At 41.5% G+C, this 23,786-nt stretch overlaps 1 protein-coding gene across 2 annotated transcripts in view; it reads left to right on the top strand.

The window, feature by feature from the left end:
• Positions 1–18,210, top strand: part of PHACTR2 (phosphatase and actin regulator 2) — a 292,400-nt gene extending 274,190 nt beyond the window's left edge. For both annotated transcript variants that reach the window (XM_055135559.1, XM_055135561.1), the window contains one exon: positions 11,594–18,210. In XM_055135559.1, the coding sequence (XP_054991534.1) occupies positions 11,594–11,609 (16 nt within the window). In that variant the 3' untranslated portion in view covers positions 11,610–18,210. The remainder of the gene's footprint in view (positions 1–11,593) is intronic.
• Positions 18,211–23,786: the final 5,576 nt, after the last annotated feature.

The raw sequence follows: 23,786 nt of genomic DNA on the forward strand, positions 1-23,786 counted from the left end.
TCCCTGAATTTATAGGTGTCCTGCTCAGTGTCATCTCACAGTAGTGCTTTGTGTAAAAAAAGAAAAAGAAAAAGTGTGTTCCCGAAAATATGCCTGCCAGTCAAATATTGAAAAATGGAATTCTTAACCACCCCCCCCCCCAAAAAAATACCAGAAATATGAAATAGACCATAAGTGTTCTTTCTGGAAAAACAAGCTCAGGGACGGGAGAGATAGGACAGATGCCGCCAAGCAAGGCTCAATCCCCAGCACTGTAATGGTCCTTGGAGCAGCCACTAAGTGTAATCCCTGAGTACTGAGCCAGGAGTAAGCCCTGAGTACTACTGGGTGTCACCCTAAACCCAAAAAGTTGGACCACAAAGAAATTCAGCTCTCCCACAGAATGGGAAAGAATATTTACCTAATTCCCATCTGATAAGGGATTAATATCCAGGATATACAAGACACTAGTAGACCTATATAAGAAAAAAACCTCCAACCCCATCAAAAAATGGGGAAAATAAATGAACAGAAGTTTCCTCAAAAAAGAAACACAAATGACCAAAAAGCTCATGAAAAAAATGCTCCACATTGCTAGTCATCAGGGAGATGCAAATCAAAACAACAATGAGGTATCATCTGACACCACAGAGACTGGCACACATTCAAAAGAACAAAAGCAACCAGTGCTGGCGTGGATGTGGGGGAAAAGGGCCACTCTTTCACTGTTGGTGGGAATGCCGACTGGTCCAGCCTTTCTGGAAAACAATATGGACGGTCCTTCAAAAACTAGAAATTGAGCATCCATATGACCCCACAATACCACTTCTGGGAATATATCTCAAGGATGCAAAAAAGCACAGTAGAAATGACATCTGTACCTATACGTTCATTGCAGCACTGATCACAGTAGCCAAAATCTGGAAACAACCCTAGTGCCTGAGAACAGATGACTGGTTAAAGAAACTTTGGTACATATACACAATGGAATACTATGCAGCAGTTAGGAGAATGAAGTCATGAAATTTTTTATAAAAGGATAGACATGGAAGGTATCATGCTAAGTGAAATGAGTCAGAAAGAGAGGGACAGACATAGAAGGACTGCGCTCATTTGTGGAGTATAGAAAAACATAACATGAGGCTGACACCCAAGGACGGGAGATACAAGGGCCAGAAGGACTGTCCCATAGCTGGAAGACTGCTTCATGAGTGGAGGGGAGAAGGCAGATGGAATAAAGAAGGGATCACTAAGAAAATGATGGCTGGAGGAACCAGTTGGGATGGGAGATGCATGCCTAAAGTAGATAATGGACCAAACATGATGACCTCTCAGTGTCTGTTGCAAGCCATAATGCCCAAAAGTAGAGAGAGAGTATGGGGAATATTGTCAGCCTTAGAGGCAGGGGGAGGGTAGGAAAGAGGGGCTATACCCGGGATATTGATGGTGGGGAATGTGCACTGGTGGAGGGATGGGTGTTTAATCATTCTGTGATTGTAACCCAAACATGAAAGCTTGTAACTATCTCACAGTGATTCAATCAAATTAAAAAAAAAAAATAAAGGGAATGGGTTCATGGGCTGGAAAAGCTTTGGGCATTTTCTCATGGCCTGTTGCTCTCATCCCTCTCCGCTCCTCACCTGCTTCTGCACAGCAGGGTTTAATGCAGGGGGTGGGGGCGGGTGCTGCTGGAGAGTCACTGACGTCTTTCCTTGGTGCAGAGGCCACTCGAGGTGTGTGTCCAGGGAGTTCGGGACCCGTGAAAGAAACCAGTCCCAGTCACCATCTGCATTTAGGTTCTTTCTGTCGATGGAAACTAATTTCCAAAGAGGAGACGGTGAAACAAAATCATTTTATTTTAGGGAATGTGAGAGTGAGGAAGAGGAACCCCATAAGTTAAAAGAAAGGAGTCACACGTCCCAAGTTAGATAAAGGGCAATATCCAAATTGAATGTGCTAACTTCTGTTTTGTAGATGATAATTCCTCTGTCTCCTAGGACAATTTTTGTTTCTTCCTGTATCATATTGGTTTTTGTCTTTCTTTTTTAGTTCCTTGCCTACAATTCCTTGCCTTGTAGGCAGCCAGCCCTGGTTCTGTTCTCAGCATTCACCCCCGATGGTGCTCAGGGGACCATATGTGGGGCCAAAGAATCAAATCAGGGCTGGCTGCCTACGAGACAAGGGCCTTTCCTCCTGCACTCAAGCCTAGTTTATTTAATGTTTTGGTTTGGTTTGGTTTGGTTTGGTTTGGTTTGGTTTGGTTTGGTTTGGTTTGGTTTGGTTTGGTTTGGTTTGGGGGGCCACACCCAGTGATGCTCATGGATTCTTACTGGCTCCCCACCCAGGAATCACTCCTGGCAGACCATATGATATGCCAGGGATCAAACTTAGGTCTGCCACATTACAAGGCAAGCACCCTACCCGCTGTACCTGTCACTCCAGCCCTTCCAACCCTGGGTTCTAAGTGGCTTTGAGACCTCCTGGAAATGCAGGATCTTTCCCTAAGGACATGAGCCTAGCACGTTCTGCTCTTGGACCCACCGAATGGGCACAGCAAGCCAGACCTAATAGCCCCCTCCTAACCCCCCCTTCTACTGTTGTCATCACTGTCATCCTGTTGCTCATCGATTTGCTTGAGTGGGCATCAGTAATGCCTCCATTGTAAGACTTGTTACTGTTTTTCACATATCGAATACGCCACGGGTAGCTTGCCAGGCTCTGCCGTGCGGGCAAGATACTCTCAGTAGCTTGCTGGGCTCTCCGAGAGGGGCAGAGGAATTGAACCCGGGTCAGCTTTGTGCAAGACAAATGCCCTACCTGCTGTGCTATTGCTCCAGCCTTCTACTATTAGGATCACAAAAGAGCTCACGTACATATCTGACACATTTGTTCACACTTCCCCAGTGCAGTTACTCATGGTAATCTCTAGATGCTTCTAGTGACTTCATTTGGCCTGAGACCGCTGGGCAGCTGGGAAAATGACAGTGCCCTGTCCTTGAATCCTGCCCTGTGAAATGTGACTGCACTCAGTCCATCTTTTTGCGTTTGCGTTTGGCAGCCATGCCCAGAAGTGCTAAAGGCTTTCTCCTGGCTTTGTGCTCAGGGGTCACGCCTGGTGGGACTCAAGGCTCTGGAGATCAAACCAGGTTCACCTTCATTTACTTCAAGTGCCGTACCCCTTGCACAGGTCAGGCCAGTCCAGTATCTGTTCTTTAGGACGGTTTTTCCTCTGCAAGTCCTCCCTAGAAATCACAGTACCTGGGGCTGGAGCGATAGCACAGCGGGTAGGGCGTTTGCCTTGCATGCAGCCAACCTGGGTTCGATTCCCGACATCTCATCTGGTCCCCCGAGCACAGCCAAGAGTAATTCCTTGAGTGCATGAGCCAGGAGTAACCCCTGTGCATGTCTGGGTGTGACCCAAAAAAGAAAAAAAAAAAAGAAATCATAGTACCTCATTGGTTACCTCATTTTCACTCAGTACTGTTATATGGAGAATAAATACAGGATGTGAGCACCACAAGACTCAGTGTGCAAAACTGCCCATCACCACAGAGGAAGTTCCTCATGCTTAGAGTTGCGCTTCTCTGCCCTATCCCTGCCCCTGAAATTGTGCTTCTCCAGCTCTAGAGCACTGTCATTTGCAGATGGCTATAAATTAAACAGATAACCTTTTCATATAATATGGAATGCCTTTTATTACCAAGTATGATACTCTTTTCTCTTTTTTTTTTTTTTTTTTTGCTTTTTGGGTTACACCCAGCAATGCACAGGGGTTACTCTTGGCTTATACACTCAGGAATTACTTTGGCGGTGCTCGGGAGACCATATGGGATGCTGGGGATCGAACCCGAGTCGGCCTTGTGCAAGGCAAACGCCCTACCCGCCCTATTGCTTTAGCCCCAAGAATGGCACTCTTAAGGTCCTTCCAAACAATTGCATGTATCAACACTCCATTCCTTTCAATCGCTGAGGACTATCCCAATGAATGAATGTATGAGCATTTATTTAGCTATTTACCCAGTAATGGATATTTGTTTCATTCCTGGTTTCTTACTAATATGAATAAAACTGCTGTGAAGTCTTGTGTAAAAAAAAAAAAAAAAAGAATAAATACAGGAGCACAGAGCCAGGAATAGCCTCTGAGCACTGCTGAGTATAAAAAGAGACAGAGACAGCGACAGAGACACACACACAGAGAGAGAATCCAACTTCTAAAATGGAATGTTTACTGGGACCGAGCCATAGTACAGCAGGGAGGGCATTTGCCTTACATGCAGCAGATTTGATCCTTAGCATCACATATGGTTCCCAAACCTTCCATGAGTGATCCCAGAGCACAGAGCAGAGGAGTACTGCCTGAGCACTACCAGTGTGGCCTCAAAATCCAAAATAAGTAAAATGCAATTTTTTTAATGGACGCGCTCATCTTAGGAAAAATACACATTTATGTTGAAAGAGTTTTTTCTTGTAAACTATGATCTATTTTTTTTTAAGGTGGATGCAGAGAAATACAGGTCTTTGCTTTTTAAAAAAATGTATATATGTGGGGTGGTGCCCCATGGTTCTCTGGAGTTCCCACCAGCTATTCGCAGCCAACCTGGACAATGATTCGATGCCGGAGCCCGAGGACTGATACTGCTCGGACCCTGTGGTGCCCAGTTGAGTCAGGCCACACCTCATGGTTCTGGGAGCTTTCGGCAGCCCTGGAGGCCATACCTGGTTATGCCCTAGGGATTGTGTTGTGCTGGTACTTGAACTCTTGTAGTGCACCTATGAGGTGTGCTCACTGCTGCACTGTCTTCTGGCCAAGTTTTGGCTGTGCGCGCTTTTATCTATACATAGTATATTCTAATGAAACAGTCAGGCAGTGGAAAGAAAACCGTCAAGGGCAAATGAAAGTCCCCTTCTCCCCTTCCCAGACGACACTGCAGCCCCAGAGGTAGTCCTGTGGACAGTTTGGTTAATTCCTTGTAGACATTTTCCTGTGCGTATTCAAACGTGAGTGTGTATATGTGTGTGTGTAGACTCTTTCAGCACATTACACAAAACATCGTCCAGAAAGCCTTTTCATACTAGTATAAATCTCATTCATTTGAGTGGCTGTGGCGTTTCATAGATAGTATGCCATAAGTTATTGAACAGTTATTCCATTGATGGATGTCTCTGGAGTTTCCAGTTTTTCATTATTAAAACAGTACAGCCTTGAGTTTCTCTATAAATACTTCTTTGTGCAACAGGCCAATATTGCCGTAGCATTCCCGTAAGTGGAATTGCTGGTCACTGAATATAGATATTTTTCACGTTTTGAAAGGCCCTGTTCTTCCCAAAGGATACTCAGTTTACATTTTACCCTTCAGTTTAAGATCCGACCTGGTCCGTTTGCCCTCATCAGCATTAAGGGTGTGTGTGTGTGTGTGTGTGTGTGTGTGTGTGTGTGTGTGTGTGTGTGTGTGTGTGTGAGAGAGAGAGATCTGTATTCTAAAGAAGGAACAACAGTATCCCGTCGCATAGATTTCTATGAAGTGGAGCATCATTACATACTTTATTGACCAGTTTTAGAAACACTTCTTTTTATATTTTTATTTTCTTTGACCAGGCCTTTTCCCAAAGATTTTTAACAACTCACCTAGATTTTGTGTATGTGTTTTCTTCAGTGTGTTGTTACCCATGTAAGTTTTTAATGGCCTCATTTAAATTTATGAATATTTAAATTTGTAAAAGTTTTTTTAGACTCATTGTGTAATAAGAAATAAAATCAAGATTATAAAAACTATAATCTTCCCTTTTCTCTCTGGCCTAATATCTTTATTCTTGACATAATATTAATGTGGAAATAGGAATGAACTACATTTAAAGAAAACTTGATTTTTTTTTTCCCGATAGGGGTGAGACAACATCTGATGTCAAGGGTAAGCTTTAAAAGTTTTCCCAAAAAATATATTGATTAAAACTTTTTAAAAATGTCTTTCCAGAGAGGAAAAATTAAATATTCATATCACTAAGATAAGTATGCCTTGCTTAAGTATTTTTAAAAACTTGGCAGTAAAGCAAATGTCTACTGCTGTTTTTCCATTAATTTAGATTACATCATTAGAGTTGAATTCTGGCAAAGTATTTTGGCTCTGGTCCTTACAAAAAGCATACTTAGGAGTTTCCAGTCGTTCAGTGTTTCTTTTAAGAGGAAAACATTTTAATAAACACTGCTAAGCCTAATCAAAATAATTCAAAAACACGATTATGTCTCACATTTTACAAATTGCTCATATAGACGATGAAGTTAGCCTTAAGAACCTGCCCCCACCCCGGGAAATAAAGATGCGAGGGCTCATTAGTTACTCTCTTCCTTGTACAACAGCTACACAGCAGTCTTCTCTAGGAATTATCTCCATGTCCCTGGTAGCCTTCTATCCAGAACATAAATCTATCACTCCTGTAAATTTGGGGCTGGCTGATGTGTGGGTTGAGCAGCCTTGCTTTCTCGGCCCCTCTGTAACCCAGAGAGAATTCCGGAAGGGTCCACCCCCATGGTGGTGGTCCTTTCTTTGGTGTCTCCAGAGAGCTCCACAGGATAGTCGCACTAAGAGCTTGCCTCTGGAGAGGGTGATTGACTGGGTAGGCAACAGGCCTGAGTGGAGGACTCTTCCTTACTCGCCCCTTTGAAGTGTTGAGACATGAGCATTTCTTACCTACCCAGAAGCAAGCATTTAAGGGGCCGGAGAGATAGTAAGCAGGGCTAAGGTGCTTGGTACCTGCTTTGCATGGACCTCAGCCAGGTAAGGTCTGCAACATCGCAGGGTGTGGCCCTGAGAACGCCAAGTACCACTAGGGTGTCAGTGGGTAATCCTCAGCACTTGAGCAGCTGTGCATCCTAGGGCTCACCTGGAACCCAGGTCCTGGGTGACAGTGAATTGATGGGAAGGGCCCAAACTTGGGACACCTGATAAAAATGAGGATTCAAGTCATAGTGGCTCTTTTGTTTTTTTGTTTTTTTGGTGTTTTTTGTTTGTTTGTTTGTTTGTTTGTTTTTGCTTTTTGGGTCACACCCAGTGATGCTCAGGGGTTACTCCTGGCTTTTTGCACTCAGGAATTACTCCTGGCGGTGCTTGGGGGACCATATGGGATGCCGGGGATTGAACCCAGGTCGGCTGCGTGCAAGGCAAACGCCCTACCCGCTGTGCTATCGCTCCGGCCCCCATAGTGGCTCTTTTGACTAATAGGCATCCACTGATCATGATTGGGACCCTCTTGCTCTGGACGTACAGAAAAGACCCCTATGCCACCCCCATCTTGGCATCTGTCCTGTGTCGTGTTTGATTGGGAGTGGGGAAGAACTGTCCTGACCTGCTCTTTCGTGGAATTTCCCCAGTTTCGGCCAGTTTTTTTCCAGCTAGCTGTCGGGGCTAGCATGCATCGTAAGGCCACTCGAAAAGGATGAGGACAAATCCGCCCTGCACTAGGGGACCCAAAGTCAGGCACTTGCTGCTTGGCTGGCCCCAGCTTTGATTTTCTGCCCCTAGCAGCTACTCACCCAGCCCCCTGTTCAGAAGCCTGAAGTCCATTTGCAGGGCCTTGCGCCGTTAACTCGGGTCATTATGCTCTGGAAGGAGATTGCTGTGGCAAAGAAAACCCACTTCTCTTTGTACAGTAAGTGGAATTTCTGCAATTTAAGATAATTCTCTAAATTATAAAGACAAATTGTAGGAAAGGTCAAATTTTACTTCTAAGCCTTAAAATGGTTCCAGCTGGGTGGTATGATTCTGGGTAATTGGACTCTACTTCTGGATAGTCTATTTTCCATTTTTTTTTCTAAATGTCAGCATGTCTCAGATTTATAACCAAGCGAGAGCATTACTTTGAAAAATAAGTGCTTAGTTGTGCAAATGAGGACATTTTTTAGCATGCAGTGTAGTACTTTCACATATATGATTTTTATTAGCTAATAAATTATTTTCTTATCATATTAAGCATTGAATCATTGAATTGACATTCTTTGAGTCAAAATGAGCCTCCGGGGATCATTGGCATAAAACAGAGATTCGGGTTGTTTTTTCTTTCTCCTATTTCCCAATTTTTCCTAATGCAGCTTTATGTTGAAATGCATGCCTTTTAAGCAATTCTAGGCCATCTTGAAATAGTTTATCATCTATGGATTTATGGATAAAGCAAACCACCCTTTCCATTTCCAGATACACTTATCAAAATGGAAGATGGCAGAAAGTATACTTGGGATTATAGTAAAGATTAGGAGTCCTCATGGAGGCATAAGGAAGCCAGATTCTATAGAGTGGTCTTTGTGGAGTGCTTCATCAACTTGCTATTATGACAGAAACTTAGTGTCTTCAGAATTGTGTTTATTTTACTTTTCAGTTTTATTTTACTTAGGCACCACAGTTTACAAAGCTTTTAATAACAGAGTGCCAGGCATTCAGTGTTCCAACTCCAAATCCATCACCAATTGTCAGTGTCCCTCCTCCAGTGACCTAAGGGTCTTACCTTTTCTCCACTTTGTCTCCTGAATTAATTTCTTTCTTAAAAAAAAAAAGTTATTATCATTTGGGTCACATGTTTACAATAACATTGACTCTTTTTTCCCCCCGATTTTTGAGTGATGCACAGGGGTTGTTACTCCTGGCTCTGCACTCAGGAATTAATCCTGGCGGTGCTCAGGGGACCCAAGGGGATGCTGGGAATCGAACCTGGGTCAGCCTCGTGCAAGGCAAACACTCTACCCCTCTACCCACTGTGCTATCACTCCGGCCCCAGCATTGACTCATGGCTTTGATGTGTGTAGAGTCTTCTCATATGAACCACCAAAAAGGTTCCAGGATCCTTAATCAGTGCCCTTATGTTTTTTATGTTGTTGTTGTTACTGTTACTGGGATTTTTTGGTTTGGGTTTTGGTTTTTTTTTGTTTGGTTTGGTTTTGGTTTTGGTTTGGACGCCACACCTGGTGGTCCTCAGCTTTCCACTCTAGTTCTCCGCCTTGGACACATGATTTAGTGGGCCAGTGGCTCAGTTTCCACATCTGTACAAAGGAATACTGGAGCACTTATCAAATTATTTTTTGGGGGGCCATGCCAGTTGGTACTTGGGAAACTATGTGATACCCAGACCTCCTGCACACAAAGCACTCAGCCTATTGAGCTCTCTCTCTGCCTTGCTCACAGAATTCTGTCGAGGATTAAATGTTGCAGTCAGTGTATGGGTAGCACTAGGACCCATAGCTCTCGCACAGTAATATTTAGTAGGTGTTAGCTATCATTATTGTTTTCTCTTTCTTTTGCATTTTATAAAAAGGTTTAGGAGGTGTTCAATAAGAAACTTTTAGAAAAACTGTAATAATAACATTTCCGGCTCATATTTGGCTTTTCCTCGAAAGCATGATGGAATGTTCTACTAAGTGGATTGTCCCCAATAAGCATGCATTTAACTGTAATTAGTTTTAGGGTGTCTTGTTGAATTCTTTAGTTTTATAGAAATGTTTCTAGAAAGAGTTATCAAGTAACTTTCTTAATGCCCTTGTGTATATGTGCTCAGTTGTTTGTACATTCAACAAATATTTATTGAGTGCATGGAGTAAACCAGAGTCTATTCTGTCACTGTCACGGTCATCCCGTTGCTCATTGATTTGCTCGAGCGGGCACCAGTAACGTCTCCATTGTGAGACTTGTTGTTACTGTTTTTGGCATATCAAATACGCCACAGGTAGCTTGCCAGGCTCTGCCATGCGGGCGAGATACTCTTGGTAGCTTTCCCGGCTCTCCGAGAGGAGTGGAGGAATCGAACCCGGGTCTGCCGCATGCAAGGCAAATGCCCAACCCACTGTGCTATCACCCCAGCCCCTCACTCATTCAGTAAACAAAAATGCAAAAAATTTTTTGTAGGTACAGTGACATTATAGGCTGCGCAGCCAGGCTGGTAAGGCACAGACACGGGTGCTCACCATGCTCTCACCGACAGCCCACAGGTGCTGGTAGGTCTCCAGCATCATGACCCGGTAGAGCTTCCTCTTAGAGCAGGAGAGCAGCAAATGCAATAAAGAAAACTGAAATGCTTGATAGAGCAGCGGAGATGTGAACTCTTGGAAGCAGCAGACAGAAGAATTGGGTCTGACGAGGCTTTCCAGAGAACAGGGCTCTGACCTTGATCTTGAATATAAAAAGACAGGTGGAAAGTAAGGGGGAAAGGTTGCATTATTACGGAATGGCATATTCCAGAATCCAGGGCTGCAATAAATGCTAGAAGTGTTCAAGAATTCTCATAGAGGGAGCTAGAATTCACCAGGTTGGGATAGAGAAGGGGTCACTGAGCCAGTGATGGTTGGAGGAATCGTTTGGGATGGACATGTGTGCTGAAAGTAGATAAAGGACCAAACATGATGGCCTCTCAGTATTTATATTGCAAACCATGATGCCCAAAAGTAGAGAGAAAGTATGGGGAAAATTGTTTGCCATAGAGGCCGGGGAGGGTTTGGGAAGGGGGGGATACTGGGGACATTGGTGGTGGAGAATGTGCACTGGTGGAGGGATGGGTGTTTGATCACTGTATGACTAAAACTCAAACATGAAATCTTTGTAACTGTATCTCACGGTCATTCAATTAAAAAAAAATTAACCAGCTAAAAGCTAAAGGACATCACTCTGTTAAAGTAGTAACCAGCAGTGAGGGTGTTCATGGATTCACCACATCACCAGGGCCTGGCCTGGTGACCAAAGAAATATGGAGGTGAAGGAGAGAAATCTGAGGTGTCTGAATTGAAAATATTTTCAAAGGTATGATGGATAAGGAGGCAAAGTGCAGAGGCAAGCTTACAAGAAGAGATAGGACACTCATAGACACCTGTGGTCCATGTGGAACATTTGAAAGAAAAAGCCCAGCAGATATTTGGGAATTCACGTATAGATAGTAGATTTGGAGACCAGAATGTACATGTGTAAGGTCTTTGGTTTTGATCCTCAGCACCAAAAGAAATAAAGTAGATTTGAACTTCTCCATGTAAAGTGATGAGGCAAAAACTACTGAAATGATTGTTGATTTTTTTTATTTCATGATGTATAATAGCACTGTTGTCCTGATGTTCATCAATTTGCTCGAGTGGGCACCAGTAACGTCTCCATTGTGAAACTTGTTACTGTTTTTTGCATATCAGATAAGTCATGGGTAGCTTGCCAGGCTCTGCTGTGCAGGTGGGATACTCTCAGTAGCTTGCTGGGCTCTCCAAGAGGGATGAAAAAGTTGAACCCGGGTCAGCCACATGCACCGCAAACACCCTACCCACTGCGCTATCACTCTAGCCCTCATGATGTATGAACCAGGTAAACCCAAAACATCTCAGTGCTTATCAGAGCATGACCTTTATGAATAGTGGGTTGAGGTATTGCTTGTTTTATATCCCTGATGATATGACCAGCGTCTTTTCTAGCAGATCTGACACTGCTTTCCAATGCAGCATTTGAGGCTTTCTTCTGATAGGATTGTAGCTTATAGCAGTGATTTAGCTGAGGGTGGTTGGCACCACGTGGCAGCATCAGCATAACTAGATGTTAATCAGTGGACGATATGCAAAGTGTGCACCTCTACTGCCAGACTCAACCTTTGTGTTTTCTTGTTTCAGATTTCATCGTCCATAATGACGTGGGAAACACTTTGGAGCCATAAGACTGATCATCTTGGGGGGAAGCCTCACTTCCTGAAAACCTGATGTTGCACTGGGATTTAAACGTGTGTGTTTCCATTTACCTTGTGGTGAAGGAAGTGTGTGGAAAGTGCTCCCCACCTGGACAGCCCAGATGGGGCCACGAGCGAAGGGAAGGCAGTGGTGGCCCTTGCTGTCCAGTACACACATTGATGGTGAGGGACACCACGGTGACACTGGTGATTCTTCTTCAGAAGTTTTCATTGGAGAAGACACGCCACTGCAGGAAACAGTCGCTGGCTTCCTGCCACCAGAAAGCTGCACTTTCGAGTGTGGGTTAAAGAAAACCAGGGGCTGAAATGTGCTGAGCAATAGAAAGGGCTGCATTCGAAAACTAGAAAGATCAAGAAACATTTCATTATGTTAATGATGAAGAGAGGAAATGGGAGCAGAAACGTTATTTTTTGAAGTGGGCATATGGTAGTGGAGAAACGAGTGAGAGATTTGGGGATCGAATCACCCGGTGAGGATTTCTTACAGACACAGTTGTAGAGGAATATTCTCATTTTCACCATTTCGTCGGTACAGTATGGTACCATTATTTTTTATGTTGTGCCAGTGAATCCAGTTGCCAGAAATAAGTCTTTCGTATTTTCGTGCATCTTTTCCCTCAAATTACACGAAGCTACTTCTAACTTTTAACAAGCATGCTTCCCCAAATTTCGTTGCATGCTTTCAATGGCATAGCTGTATACACTTTATATTCTTTAAATACTCCTTAGTGCACCCACAGGACTGGGAATAAAGTTAGATATAATATGACTTTATAATTGTAGCAAGCCTTAAAATTAAGTCTTTTGGCCTTCCCCTCTTTATCTCCAAAGTCAAAAGAATTCAACTTGATCTAAGAACAATCATAGCAAAAGTCATGACATCTTCTTAAAAATCTGAAGCCCATTAGAACTTAGAGAATGTTAGAACTTAGTAACACGCAACTATCAAGTGTGTTGCTTGCAGTTCTGAGTTGGAATACAAAGGACTACTTATTTTCATGACTGCATTAAGTTGGGTTGCTGCTATCTAAACAAATTAAGTACATGGATTTAAAAAAAAAAGTCACCCAAAGACTTAGAAGGAAATTTCTGCTAAGTTGCTTGTGAGGAAAACCTCCTCTTGTTTTTCAAAAGTCCACTGATTATCCCTCAATGATAACTTCCAATGCAAAAGTATTGGTGAGATTAGATTCACTGAAGGTTTTCCTATATGCCTACAGTGAATATTGTTTACATTAAGAAGCCTTTTATTGGCCGGGGATGTGGCTCAGAGGTAGAGCACTTGCCTTTCGTGTGTAAGGCCCAGCTTTTGATCATCGGCACAGAAACTTAAAAAGAGTGGTAAGAAACCCTTTATTTTTGTTAATCATCTTGCTATTTTCCATGAAATCATGGGCACCTTGTTCTTCCCAAGTACATATGACCAAATGTAAATAATACTTTATCTTTCATTGTTCTTTCATGATTGTGTTGTACCCTTTTAAAAAAGACATGAAATATATAATAACACAACGAGACTTACATAGACATTATTTTATCCTGAGAGACTGGGCTAGAATCTTCTGAAATGATTCTGGTTTCATTATGTGAAAGATTCTTATTTTCCCATTTCAGCTGGACAAGCTGGGTCTGATAGATAAGTTTGCCATTCATTTATATTTTAAAGAACCACTTGATTTGGGTGATTTTGTTTGGAAATAAAGTCCAGTTGGCCTATTACAAAAAAAGTTTTAATGCCTAAGAAAAATAGCTGTCATCATTGCAACTCTAGCTGCACTTGACTATGTGTATTAATAGATAAATCTAACTCGTTGCACTATTGCCATTTCATTAGTGGGATATGGCACATTTTGGCTTTGAAACATTTTTTTCTGCGTGCCTGTGTCTTTCTGAAGATTTGTCCATTGTATAATGTCTAAATCCAGCCATAGACCTATATTCAAATTTTTTGTCAAAGTCATACTTTCCTTTTCCATAATATTTTATCACAATTTTAGTGTCTGGAGAAAATACCATGGGATGTATTTTTCTTTCAATTTCCCATACTTAAAACTCTCTGCCCTCTTTCCACTTATAGTCATGAGACCTCTGTGAAAATGATGAATATGAAACATCATTTTCCCACTCAAAGTACATATCCTAGAAAGACTGTATTTGGTAGCAAAAGGAATAATTTTTTCCCATTAGTGGTTTGCATGGTGCTGTTTGTTTATTTCTGACAATGAACTTCACCCCATACAAAAATTAGAACCTAAATCCTTGGTTATACTGAGGCTAATGTACCCCTCATTTGATATTTTAGATTAATGAATTGCCCACACTTTTTCTTCATACTGATTGACTTAAAGATTAGAGAAGATTAAGAGAGGCTGAGAATTTAAAAAAAAAAAAACTAACCAGTTGGTCTAATATTTAAGGATTTAAACCACTAATGATTTCATGAGAATCTGTTGTCGTGGGAAGCACATGAAATTCTTAGCTAAAACTGTATGTTCCAGAATAAGGCTCAGTTCTAGAAGGTAATTTTAAAAAGTGGAAACACTGCATCTACCACCCCACCTTGGCCAGTCAGTGGGCTCTCTCAGCTGGCAGTCCTAAAAGTGTACATAGAACTGGCCTGCCCTACATACAGTCCTGCCTTGGCTGCCTGCCGGTCAATATGCTGAGGTTCCATAAAGAAAATAAATGTGTGTGTGAGTTGGGTTGTAATAACACAACTCTTAGCTACTCCCTGTTTAAGGAATGACATTAGACTGACACAGTGGGAATGAGTAGGTTTTCCTTAGTTCCCAAGATATAATTAAGGGAAAAAACAAACCCATCTCCAGGAAAGTCCAGAGCAAGGGAAAAAAGACTCATCATTGTCACAGCCAAAGTGGCATTTATGTGTTCCTTAAAATGGAGAAAGTAATATGCAGGTAGAAAACACATATAATGGGCTTTATCAGCATCTTCAGATTGTTGCCAGCCTGATGAGATTAAGCCCCTGGTGATGAGCATTCATTTAGCATGGCCTTGTCTGATCATTTCCTATGTATGTGGAGTATGTTGCCTTTTAAAAATATTCAACATTTTGTATGTTAATTCCTTAAATTATTTAAATGAAATGTATATATTCAGAGAATCATGCAGAATATTTGACTAGGGGGAAAAAGCCAACTCGTCACTGTTTCTGATTTACTCAAAAAAAAAAAACAGACTTTCTAGTTATATTTTCCTATCTTTTTTTAGAAAAATGACTGTAGTCACTAACTTTTTGCCAATGTTAGTAAATATCATCTGTTAGTAGAAAGTTCTGAATTATAAGTGGAAACTACTTAAGGGGGTAGAAAAATTTAATATACCACTCAAAACCTGTTAGATACTGAATGAAAATTACAAACCCTTATTTTAAACCCAGAGATAGGTTTTACTCCCTTCAATTAATGCAGTTCTGCATTGGCATTTAAAGAAATTTATAATAGTTTACACTTCAAACAGAAAAATCTTCATGAGCACTGCAAATTTTGGTAGGAACTGTGTTTCAACATGTAACAGACATTGCACTTATACTTTGAGTTAGACACAACTTTCAAAAATCATACTGTACAGGAGGACATTTGGCAAAGCAGAAGAAATTTTAGAACTGAACTATGATTACTACAGGGGCAAAAGTAATCATCAAGTCACAGGATCCTGTTTCCGAGAGATCCCTAGACACTGAAAAGCCAAATTTCAAAGAGCAACATGAGGATTGAGCATCTATTCAGCATGATAGAATCTGACAGTGGCCAAAGGGCAGGAGGGTCAAAAGCAGGGTGATTCCAAACCATTTTCATTTTCACTTTCTGTTATCTTTTTATTTGGGGGGGGGAGTGCTCAGCAGGGGACCACATGGGATACTGGCAATCAAACCTGGGTCGGCCATGTGCAGGGCAAGCGCCCTACCTGCTAGACTAATGCTCCAGCTCTGGTTTTTTTTTTTTTCTCGTAATCATTAAGTCTTAAGCTTTTAGAGAAATGCAAACTACCCATTAACATTACTAGAAAACAGCTAATAGAACCAACATTATCGAAAAGAGTTCACCCAAAATTGATTATCCCGTTGCATGTGCTTTGAAGGTCTGAGAGTAGAGGCTGGAAGATGCAAAGAGCTAGTGCACATACTTTGCATGTGGGAGGCATGTGGTCCCAACTGCTGAGAGTGACCCCTGAGCAGTCGGCATGGAGTAGCCCCCGAGCACCACCAGGTTTGCCTCAAAAATAAATAAATAAAACAAGAAGAAAACCCTATGGCAGCTGTTTCCCTGGAAAGCCAGTGTTATAAGCATGGGTCATTTTTAGCTTAGCATAGATTTATCCTAGCATGGATTTATTGCACTCATATATATCATTTAGCTTGTCACAGCTGCACACAGGAGCAAAAGCACTGTTCATCACTGCTTCTCCTTAGAGACGCTGTTGACATTTGGAACTGTACAGAAATGTCTGCCGAGTTGCAAGATGTCTCACAGTCATAACTAGATACCAATAGCCTCCCCAGCCAGGGTGGAAGACAGAAGTAAAAGCCCTCTTCTGTGTCCAGACGTCCTCCTCGGAGGGCTTGGACCACCGCTGTTGAATGCCCCTGTGTACTGCAGTTTGACAGCAGACAGGAAAAAGTGCCTCTCTCAAACATCATTTTGCATTTCTGTGGGAATCTTTTCTTCCACTTCGCTTTTCAAGATTCCTACTTCCATACAGCTGTCAAGTGCCAGTTCTTCAGGGAGGTGGTATCTGGGCCACCATGGCAGTTGCCAAGAGGACTGGACATAATGGAGAGATTTTACAGAAAGCATTTTTCCCCCTGGCATCACAGTTTTACTTGAATAATGCTCTTGGTGATGATCCTTGTCTTAGTTGTGAGGACTGGTACATGGCTCAAGTGTAAACACAATGGACAATGCAGGGAAGTAAAATGTGGTCAGTGGCAACCACCACTCGATTTCACTGGATAGGCTGCATCAAGTAAGTTCCAAAACAGTCACCTGTTTATACTGTCAAGATATATTTAATCTATATGCAAATATTTGAATCCTCTATTATCATACCATCCACCTTACTGTTTGTGAACATTAAATTATGAAGGAGATGTGGATTAACCATGGATTTCATGCATATTGTTCATACTTCAGTGATGGTCAGTCACAGAACATGATGAGTTTTACCTAAACAAAACCTTTAAACTATACTAAGAATTTATAAATATACTTATTCTGTCACTCTTTATCATCAAAACTGAATAGTAATTACATCTTGGAATTATTTGGATGAATCATGGCTAAATAGATAGAATTAAGTTAGCTATGTAATACTTTTATATATTATAATTTCTATTTTTTGAAGGCAAGGAAATTCAGAATTGTTATAGGTGGTTGGTAACATTGTGAACTTTTAGATGGTGTTTAAGAATTCTCTTTTAAACACCAGCTTTTTTGGTTTTTGCTTTTTGAGAATAAATGGGGCTAGAGAGATACAGCACAACCCTTGCACGCAGCTGACCCAGGTTCTATCCCTGGTACCCCGTCTGGTTCCCCAAGCCTGCCAGGAATGATCCATGAGCACAGCCTGGTGTGACCCAAAAACCAGAAATGAAAAATTTTTTTAAACAAACATAATGGAAGGATGTAAATGGGGCAGAATGCCATGCCACCCTCAGGTCAATTTTATGGTATATTACAATGCCAATAATATTTGTGCCACTTGCCAATTTGGGGGGCTTTTCCCAGACTGTATGCTTTTGTTGGTGTTTCTGAGCCTCCAAAAAAAGACGTCACCACTGCAATGCTAGCATTCAAAACCAATCTGAATGAATCTAGGGTCAAACCACTTCTATAACTTAAAATGTAGGCACTCATTTTTATTTCTGTTTTTCAGAGTTATCTTCTCAGATTTAGAAATGTGCCAATGTGTTCAGAATAGTTTCTATCAATTTCATTAGATGTAATATCCACTAGTAACTCAAACTTGTTACTTTTTTTCCTATGTAACAGATTTTTTCTATTTTAATGAAAGACAATAGACATTCTTTTGTTATTTCCAGTTTGAGGTTGAATTGATATGAATGGTAAGCTGTGATCATTATCAGAACTGACTGAGTCCTGGTTTCCAGTGAGTGGTCTAATTCTATATATTACACAGGTATAATATCTGTGAGTGTAAATAACTGGAACTGTACACTGATTAACATGACAGTTTCTCTTTTTTGTTGTTGGTGTTCTTGATCTGTACTGTATTATAGTATGTGGGTATAAATATCTACAAGTATACACACATATGTATGTGTATTCCACTATTGTAACCTGAAAGAAAAATGTATTATCTTTTTTTAAATTCTGATTGGTGTTTGTTTTATTTAAAAAGCAAAATCATGCTTTATTTAGTTGTATAATATTATAGGATACCTTACTGTGCACAATTCCAAGTGCCTTAGAACATTGTGTAGCTTTCTTAAGTATATATAAATGCATATATGTATAAAATTGGGAAAAATTACCTCAATAAAATGATTGGGAAATCCCCAGACTTAGTTGGTCGCAATTTCTGTGTTATTCAGACCGTGCTCAATCCCTTTAAATTAAAAGTTCACAGAGCTCTCACTCCATAAAGCAAGAATAAGATGGTTTTTTTCAAATTGCCTTTATTTCATCTCCAACCTACCTTAAATTTTTTTTGCATGTAAGGCCTTGTGAGTTTTAAAAATTGTCTAGGGGCTGGAGCGATAGCACAGCGGGCAGGGCATTTGCCTTGCACAAGGCCAACCCGGTTTCAATTCCCAGCATCCCTTATGGTCCCCCGAGCACGGCCAGGAGTAATTTCTGAGTGCATAAGCCAGGAATAACCCCTGTGCATCGCCGGGTGTGACCCAAAAAAAAAGCAAAAAATAAAATTAAAAATAAAAACAAAACTCTGTCTAAAGGATGACTGCTTTAATCACAGCAAATCTGATGAGAAAGTTGCAGAGAAGCCCACGAAGCTCAGTGAGCCTGAAGGATAACACACAAGGCTCAGATAACTAACCAGCACAGTAGTTATGTGGGGGTGGGGGTGGGGGTCGGGGTCGGGGCGGGGCAGTGGGAAACTGGTGAAATTGGTGGAGAGAAGCTCACACTGGTGGTGTGGAATATTTACTGCCTGAAACAACTGGATTATAAACAACTTGGTAAATTACAGTGTTATAATAAAAATGAATGAGGGCCTGAGGGGCCAGAGAGATAGTATGAAGGGTCAGATGCTTGCCTTGCGCACAGCCAAGCCAGTTAATCCTCTGCACCCATGTGGTACCTAGCACCGCCAAAATTGATTTCCTAAATTTAGAGCCAGGAGTAAGCCTTGAGTACGGGTGGGTGTGTCCACTCACCAATTTTTTTTAATAGCAACTCAATATTTTTTTACTTGCTTTTTTTTTTTGCTTTTTGCTTTTTGGGTCACACCCAGCAATGCACAGGGGTCACTCCTGGCTCATGCACTCAGGAATTACCCCTGGCAGTGCTCAGGGGACCATATGGGATGCTGGGATTCGAACCCGGGTCAGCCGAGTGCAAGGCAAACGCCCTGCCCGCTGTGCTATCACTCCAGCCCCCCTTACTTGCTTTATTTTCCACCTGGGGATATTTGATATGAATGTGGTACTGAAATTCAAATGTATAAAAACTAAATCATAATTGATAGCATTAAAAATAAATTTTCCCATTATGTTTACTACTAAATGTATCATAGGTAAGAAAAAAGATTTGGTAAAAGAATTAGCTTATTTCCAGTAGTAATTACAAATTACAAATTAGGGACCAGAAGGATAGTAGTGCTGGTAAGGCACTTGCCTTGTACATGGCTGATCTGGGTTCGGTCCCCAGCTTCCTGTATGGTTCTCTGAACACATCAGGAGTGATCCCTGAATGCAGACCCAAGAGTTAGCCCTGAAAACCACAGGGTATACCCCACCCTCAAAAAAAGAATACCCTTCCTCCTTCAAACCTCGGACAAGGGTAATGATATTGAGAGTAAAGCTGAAAAGCAATATGGTTAATCATATCCTAACAGAAGGCATTTAAGGAATGAAGATTGTTACTGGAAAATTTTAAAGTGGATTTGAAAAAATTGATCCCAAGTATGGTGTTTAAATCAGTCTGTCTCCAAAGTAGGCGCAACTAATAACACTATATGCTGTTTATTTTTGCTCACCACAAACCAGATTCTACATTGAAATATTACTGAAACACAGAGGAGGCAAGAAATGGACAAGTGGTGACATTGTTTTGTCGGTTTCATTTTACATAATGCTTTAAGGCACTGAACTTAGCTCTGGGATGGGATTTCAGATCTATACAAAGTTGCTGCCTTCCCTGTAGCAATCTAGGGACAACCCAAATCTCCATTCAGTTTATGAATTTAGGTCTCAGTCCTTTGAAAGACGGTCATCAATAAAACACATGGAACACAGAACGGCTGAGACTTAAAGGTGCCTTTTCTTTTTTAAAATCAGGTACATTTTCTTGGGATTTTAAGGAGAAATACTTTTCATAAAAGATAATTAGAGGGGGCTGGAGCAATAATACAGTGGATAAGGCATTTGCCTTGCACGCGGTCAACCCGGGTTTGATACCCAGCATCCCATATGGTCCCCTGCGCAGGAGTAATTCCTGAGTGCAAAGCCAGGAGTAACCCTTGAGCATCACCGGGTGTGACCCAAAAAAGCAAAAAAAAAAAAAATCAGATAAATATCCTCTGAGAATATCACGAGCATGTGTGCCCAGCCCTAAGGTGCTCAGGCTGCGGTGCTGGAGGAAGGAGGATATGCTGGCCCAGGGCGTCACATGCAAGACATTTGCTCACTTTGCTCACATACAAGACGCTACCCACTTGAGCCACATCCCAGGCTCCTGTTCCTTGTTAAATGGAACCTTGGCCTAGGTCAGACACTTGATGGTGAGAACTCTACACTGGCAAGCTCTTGCCTCAAATACTTTATGGAGAGCACTGAATTGTTATAATCTAAGGTATTAGCCATCTTTCCCATGGTCAGTTTAAATGCCCTACAACTCTGTGAACTCTCAAGAGAATGATTTTGGTTATATCATGTAGAGGATATTTAATGAGCTTTGAAAAAAGGGCAGTCAGCAAAGCACAAGAAAGCATGAGATGCTAAGTGTAATGAGTCAGAAAGAGAGGGACAGACATAGAGGGACTGCACTCATTTGTGGATTATAAAATAACATAATAGGCTGACACCCAAGGACAGTAGATACAAGGGCCAGGAAGACTGTTCCATAGCTGGAAGCCTGCTTCATAAGCAGAGGGGAGAAGGCAACTGGAATAGAGAAGGGATCACTAAGAGTACGATGGCTAGAGGAATGGGTCGGGATGGGAGATGTGTGCTAAAATTAGATAATGGACCAATCATGATAACCTCTCACTATCTGTATTCCAAACCATAATGCCCAAAAGTAGAGAGAGAGAGTATGGAGAATATTGTCTGCCATGGAGGCGGGGCGGGGGGGGGAAGGGGGAGTATACTGTGGAGATTGGTGGTGGGGAATGTGCACTGGTGGAAGGATGGGTGTTTGATCATTGTGTGACTGTAACCCAAACATGAAAGCTTGTAACTATCTCACGGTGATTCAATAAAATTTTTTTTAAAAAGCATGAGAACTGAAATGAGAAAACTGCAATCAAAAGTGATAAAAATATGTCTGGTGATACAAAAAAAATGCAATACAAGGGACTGGAGCAATAGTACAGCAAGTTGCCTAAAATAGACTATAGACCAAACACAGTGGCCACTCAATACCTCTATTGCAAACCACAACACCCAAAAGGAGAGAGAGAACGAAAAGGGAATGCCCTACCACAGAGGCAGGGTGGGGAGGGGGATGGGCAGGGGGGGTGGGAGGGATACTGGGATCATTGGTGGGGGAGAATGAGCACGGGTAGAGGGAAGGGTACCTGATCATTGTATGACTGAAATGCAAACACGAAAGTTTGCAAGTATGTAACAGTACCCCACGGTGATTCACTAATTCAAAAAAAAAAAGTACAGCAAGTTGGCCTTGCACATGGCCAACATGGGTTCAATCTCTGGCATCCTATATGGTCCCCTAAGAACCACCAGGGGATAATTCCTGAATACAGAAAATTGTCAGGTGTCACCCACCACCACACCATCACCACCGCACCAAAGAAAAAAACCCAAAGTAATAGAAGTTCTGAATAACCACAGCTTAAGGGGAAAAAAATCAAGGACCTCCTAGATGAGCTACAGGAAACAGGTTTTCTTTGTTTGTTTGTTTGTTTGTTTGTTTTGGGTCAGAGTGTGCAAGGCAAATGCCCTACCATTGTACTACCACTCCAGCCCCGAAGGGTACATTTTTAAAAAAAACAGAAAATGAAAAAATGTCTGAAAGAAAATGAACAACACACACAACTTTGGGATGAATTCAAGAGGAACAGTATAAAGTAAAATGCATTTTATAATCTGTGTCTTTTGTAAATGTTGTAAATAAAGTCATATCTTAAACATTTCAGTATTCTCGCCTACAGACTAGAAGAAAATATTTGCTCACCATTCATCTGCTAAAGGGTTGATAGCCAAGATATGTAAAGCTCTGCTAGAACTTTGCAAGAAAATAAAAAACATTTAAAAATTTATGGAAGAGATGAACTGAAACTTCCTCATAGATGACAGTTGGATTGCCAAAAGACATTTAAAAAAATCCTAACCATCATTTGTCATCACTGTATCACTGTCATCCCGTTGCTCGTTGATTTGCTCGAATGGGCACCAGTAACGTCTCCATTGTGAGACTTGTTACTGTTTTTGACGTGTCGAATACGCCATGGGGAGCTTGCCAGGCTCTGCCGTGCTGGCGGGATACTTTCGGTAGCTTGCCGGGTTCTCCGAGAGAGACAGAGGAATCGAACCCAGGTCGTGCAAGGCAAACGCCCTACCTGCTGTGCTATCCCTCCAGCCTATCACTTTTCATCAGGCAATGCAAATCAAAACAACAATAAGATGTGATCTCATACCAGTAAGAAAAGCACACCTTACAAAAATAAGGTTTGCTCTTTAAGGCTGTGTTCTCATTTGAACTGTATCTTGCTTGTTTGTGCGTACATTTCTTTGCTTGACTATTTTCACTTTGGAGAAGCCTTGTTCTCTCTTGAATTCTTGAACACACTTTCGCTTTCTCTCCCCTCACATCTTTCTAAATAAGTTTCAATAAGAACTTTCTTGCTTACACAACACACACACACACACATACACACACTAGAACAAAAATAACTAGTGTTAGCGTGGATGTGGGGGGAAAAGAGAGTCTCATTTATTACTGGTGAGAATGCTGACTGGTCCAGTCCTTTTGGAAAAGAGTATGGACATGTTGCAAAAAACTAGGAAATTGACCAATTACCCAGCAATTCCACTTCTTGGCATCTACTCCAAGGGTCCAAAAACTATTTTGAAAAGATATTTTCACTCCTATTCTCATTGCAACACTACTCACTCACAGTAGTCAAAATCTGGAAATATCCCAAGTTCCCAAGAACAAATCACTAGATTAAAAAAAAAATATACTGTGGTACATATCCACGATCTAATACTACTTGGTCATAAGAGAAGATGAATTTATGCAATTTGCTTTTATGTAGATGGATCTAGAGGTATGATTTTGACTAGTTAGTCAGAAGGAGAAGTGAGACCCAGATGATCTCTCTCTTAAGGGAGGTATAAAGAAGCAAAATGAGGGTATACCAAGTGCCTAAAGGCATCAGAAACTGAGAGCTGATCTTTAGTATAAAGCTTAACACAGGGAAGAGAAGGGCAAGAATAGGACATGGGATGGGGTAGGGAACTAGGGGACAACGGTGGAGAGAAGTGGACATTCTGGCAGAGGATGTGCTCCTGGAATATGTTATTCATGAAACTGTATCATTGCAATACTGTTACTGTAAATCAGGTGCTTAAAATAATACAATTTTAGTATTAATGTAAGAATACACTTTATTTGTTCGATATATGATGTTTGAGTATCTCCTGCCATTCACTGGACATCTTTTTTTTCTTTGATGCAAGTTTCTTTAATAGCACATAATTTACTTTACATAAA

Source organism: Sorex araneus, chromosome 4, assembly GCF_027595985.1.
Source record: "Sorex araneus isolate mSorAra2 chromosome 4, mSorAra2.pri, whole genome shotgun sequence".
Taxonomy (NCBI): Eukaryota; Metazoa; Chordata; class Mammalia; order Eulipotyphla; family Soricidae; genus Sorex; species Sorex araneus.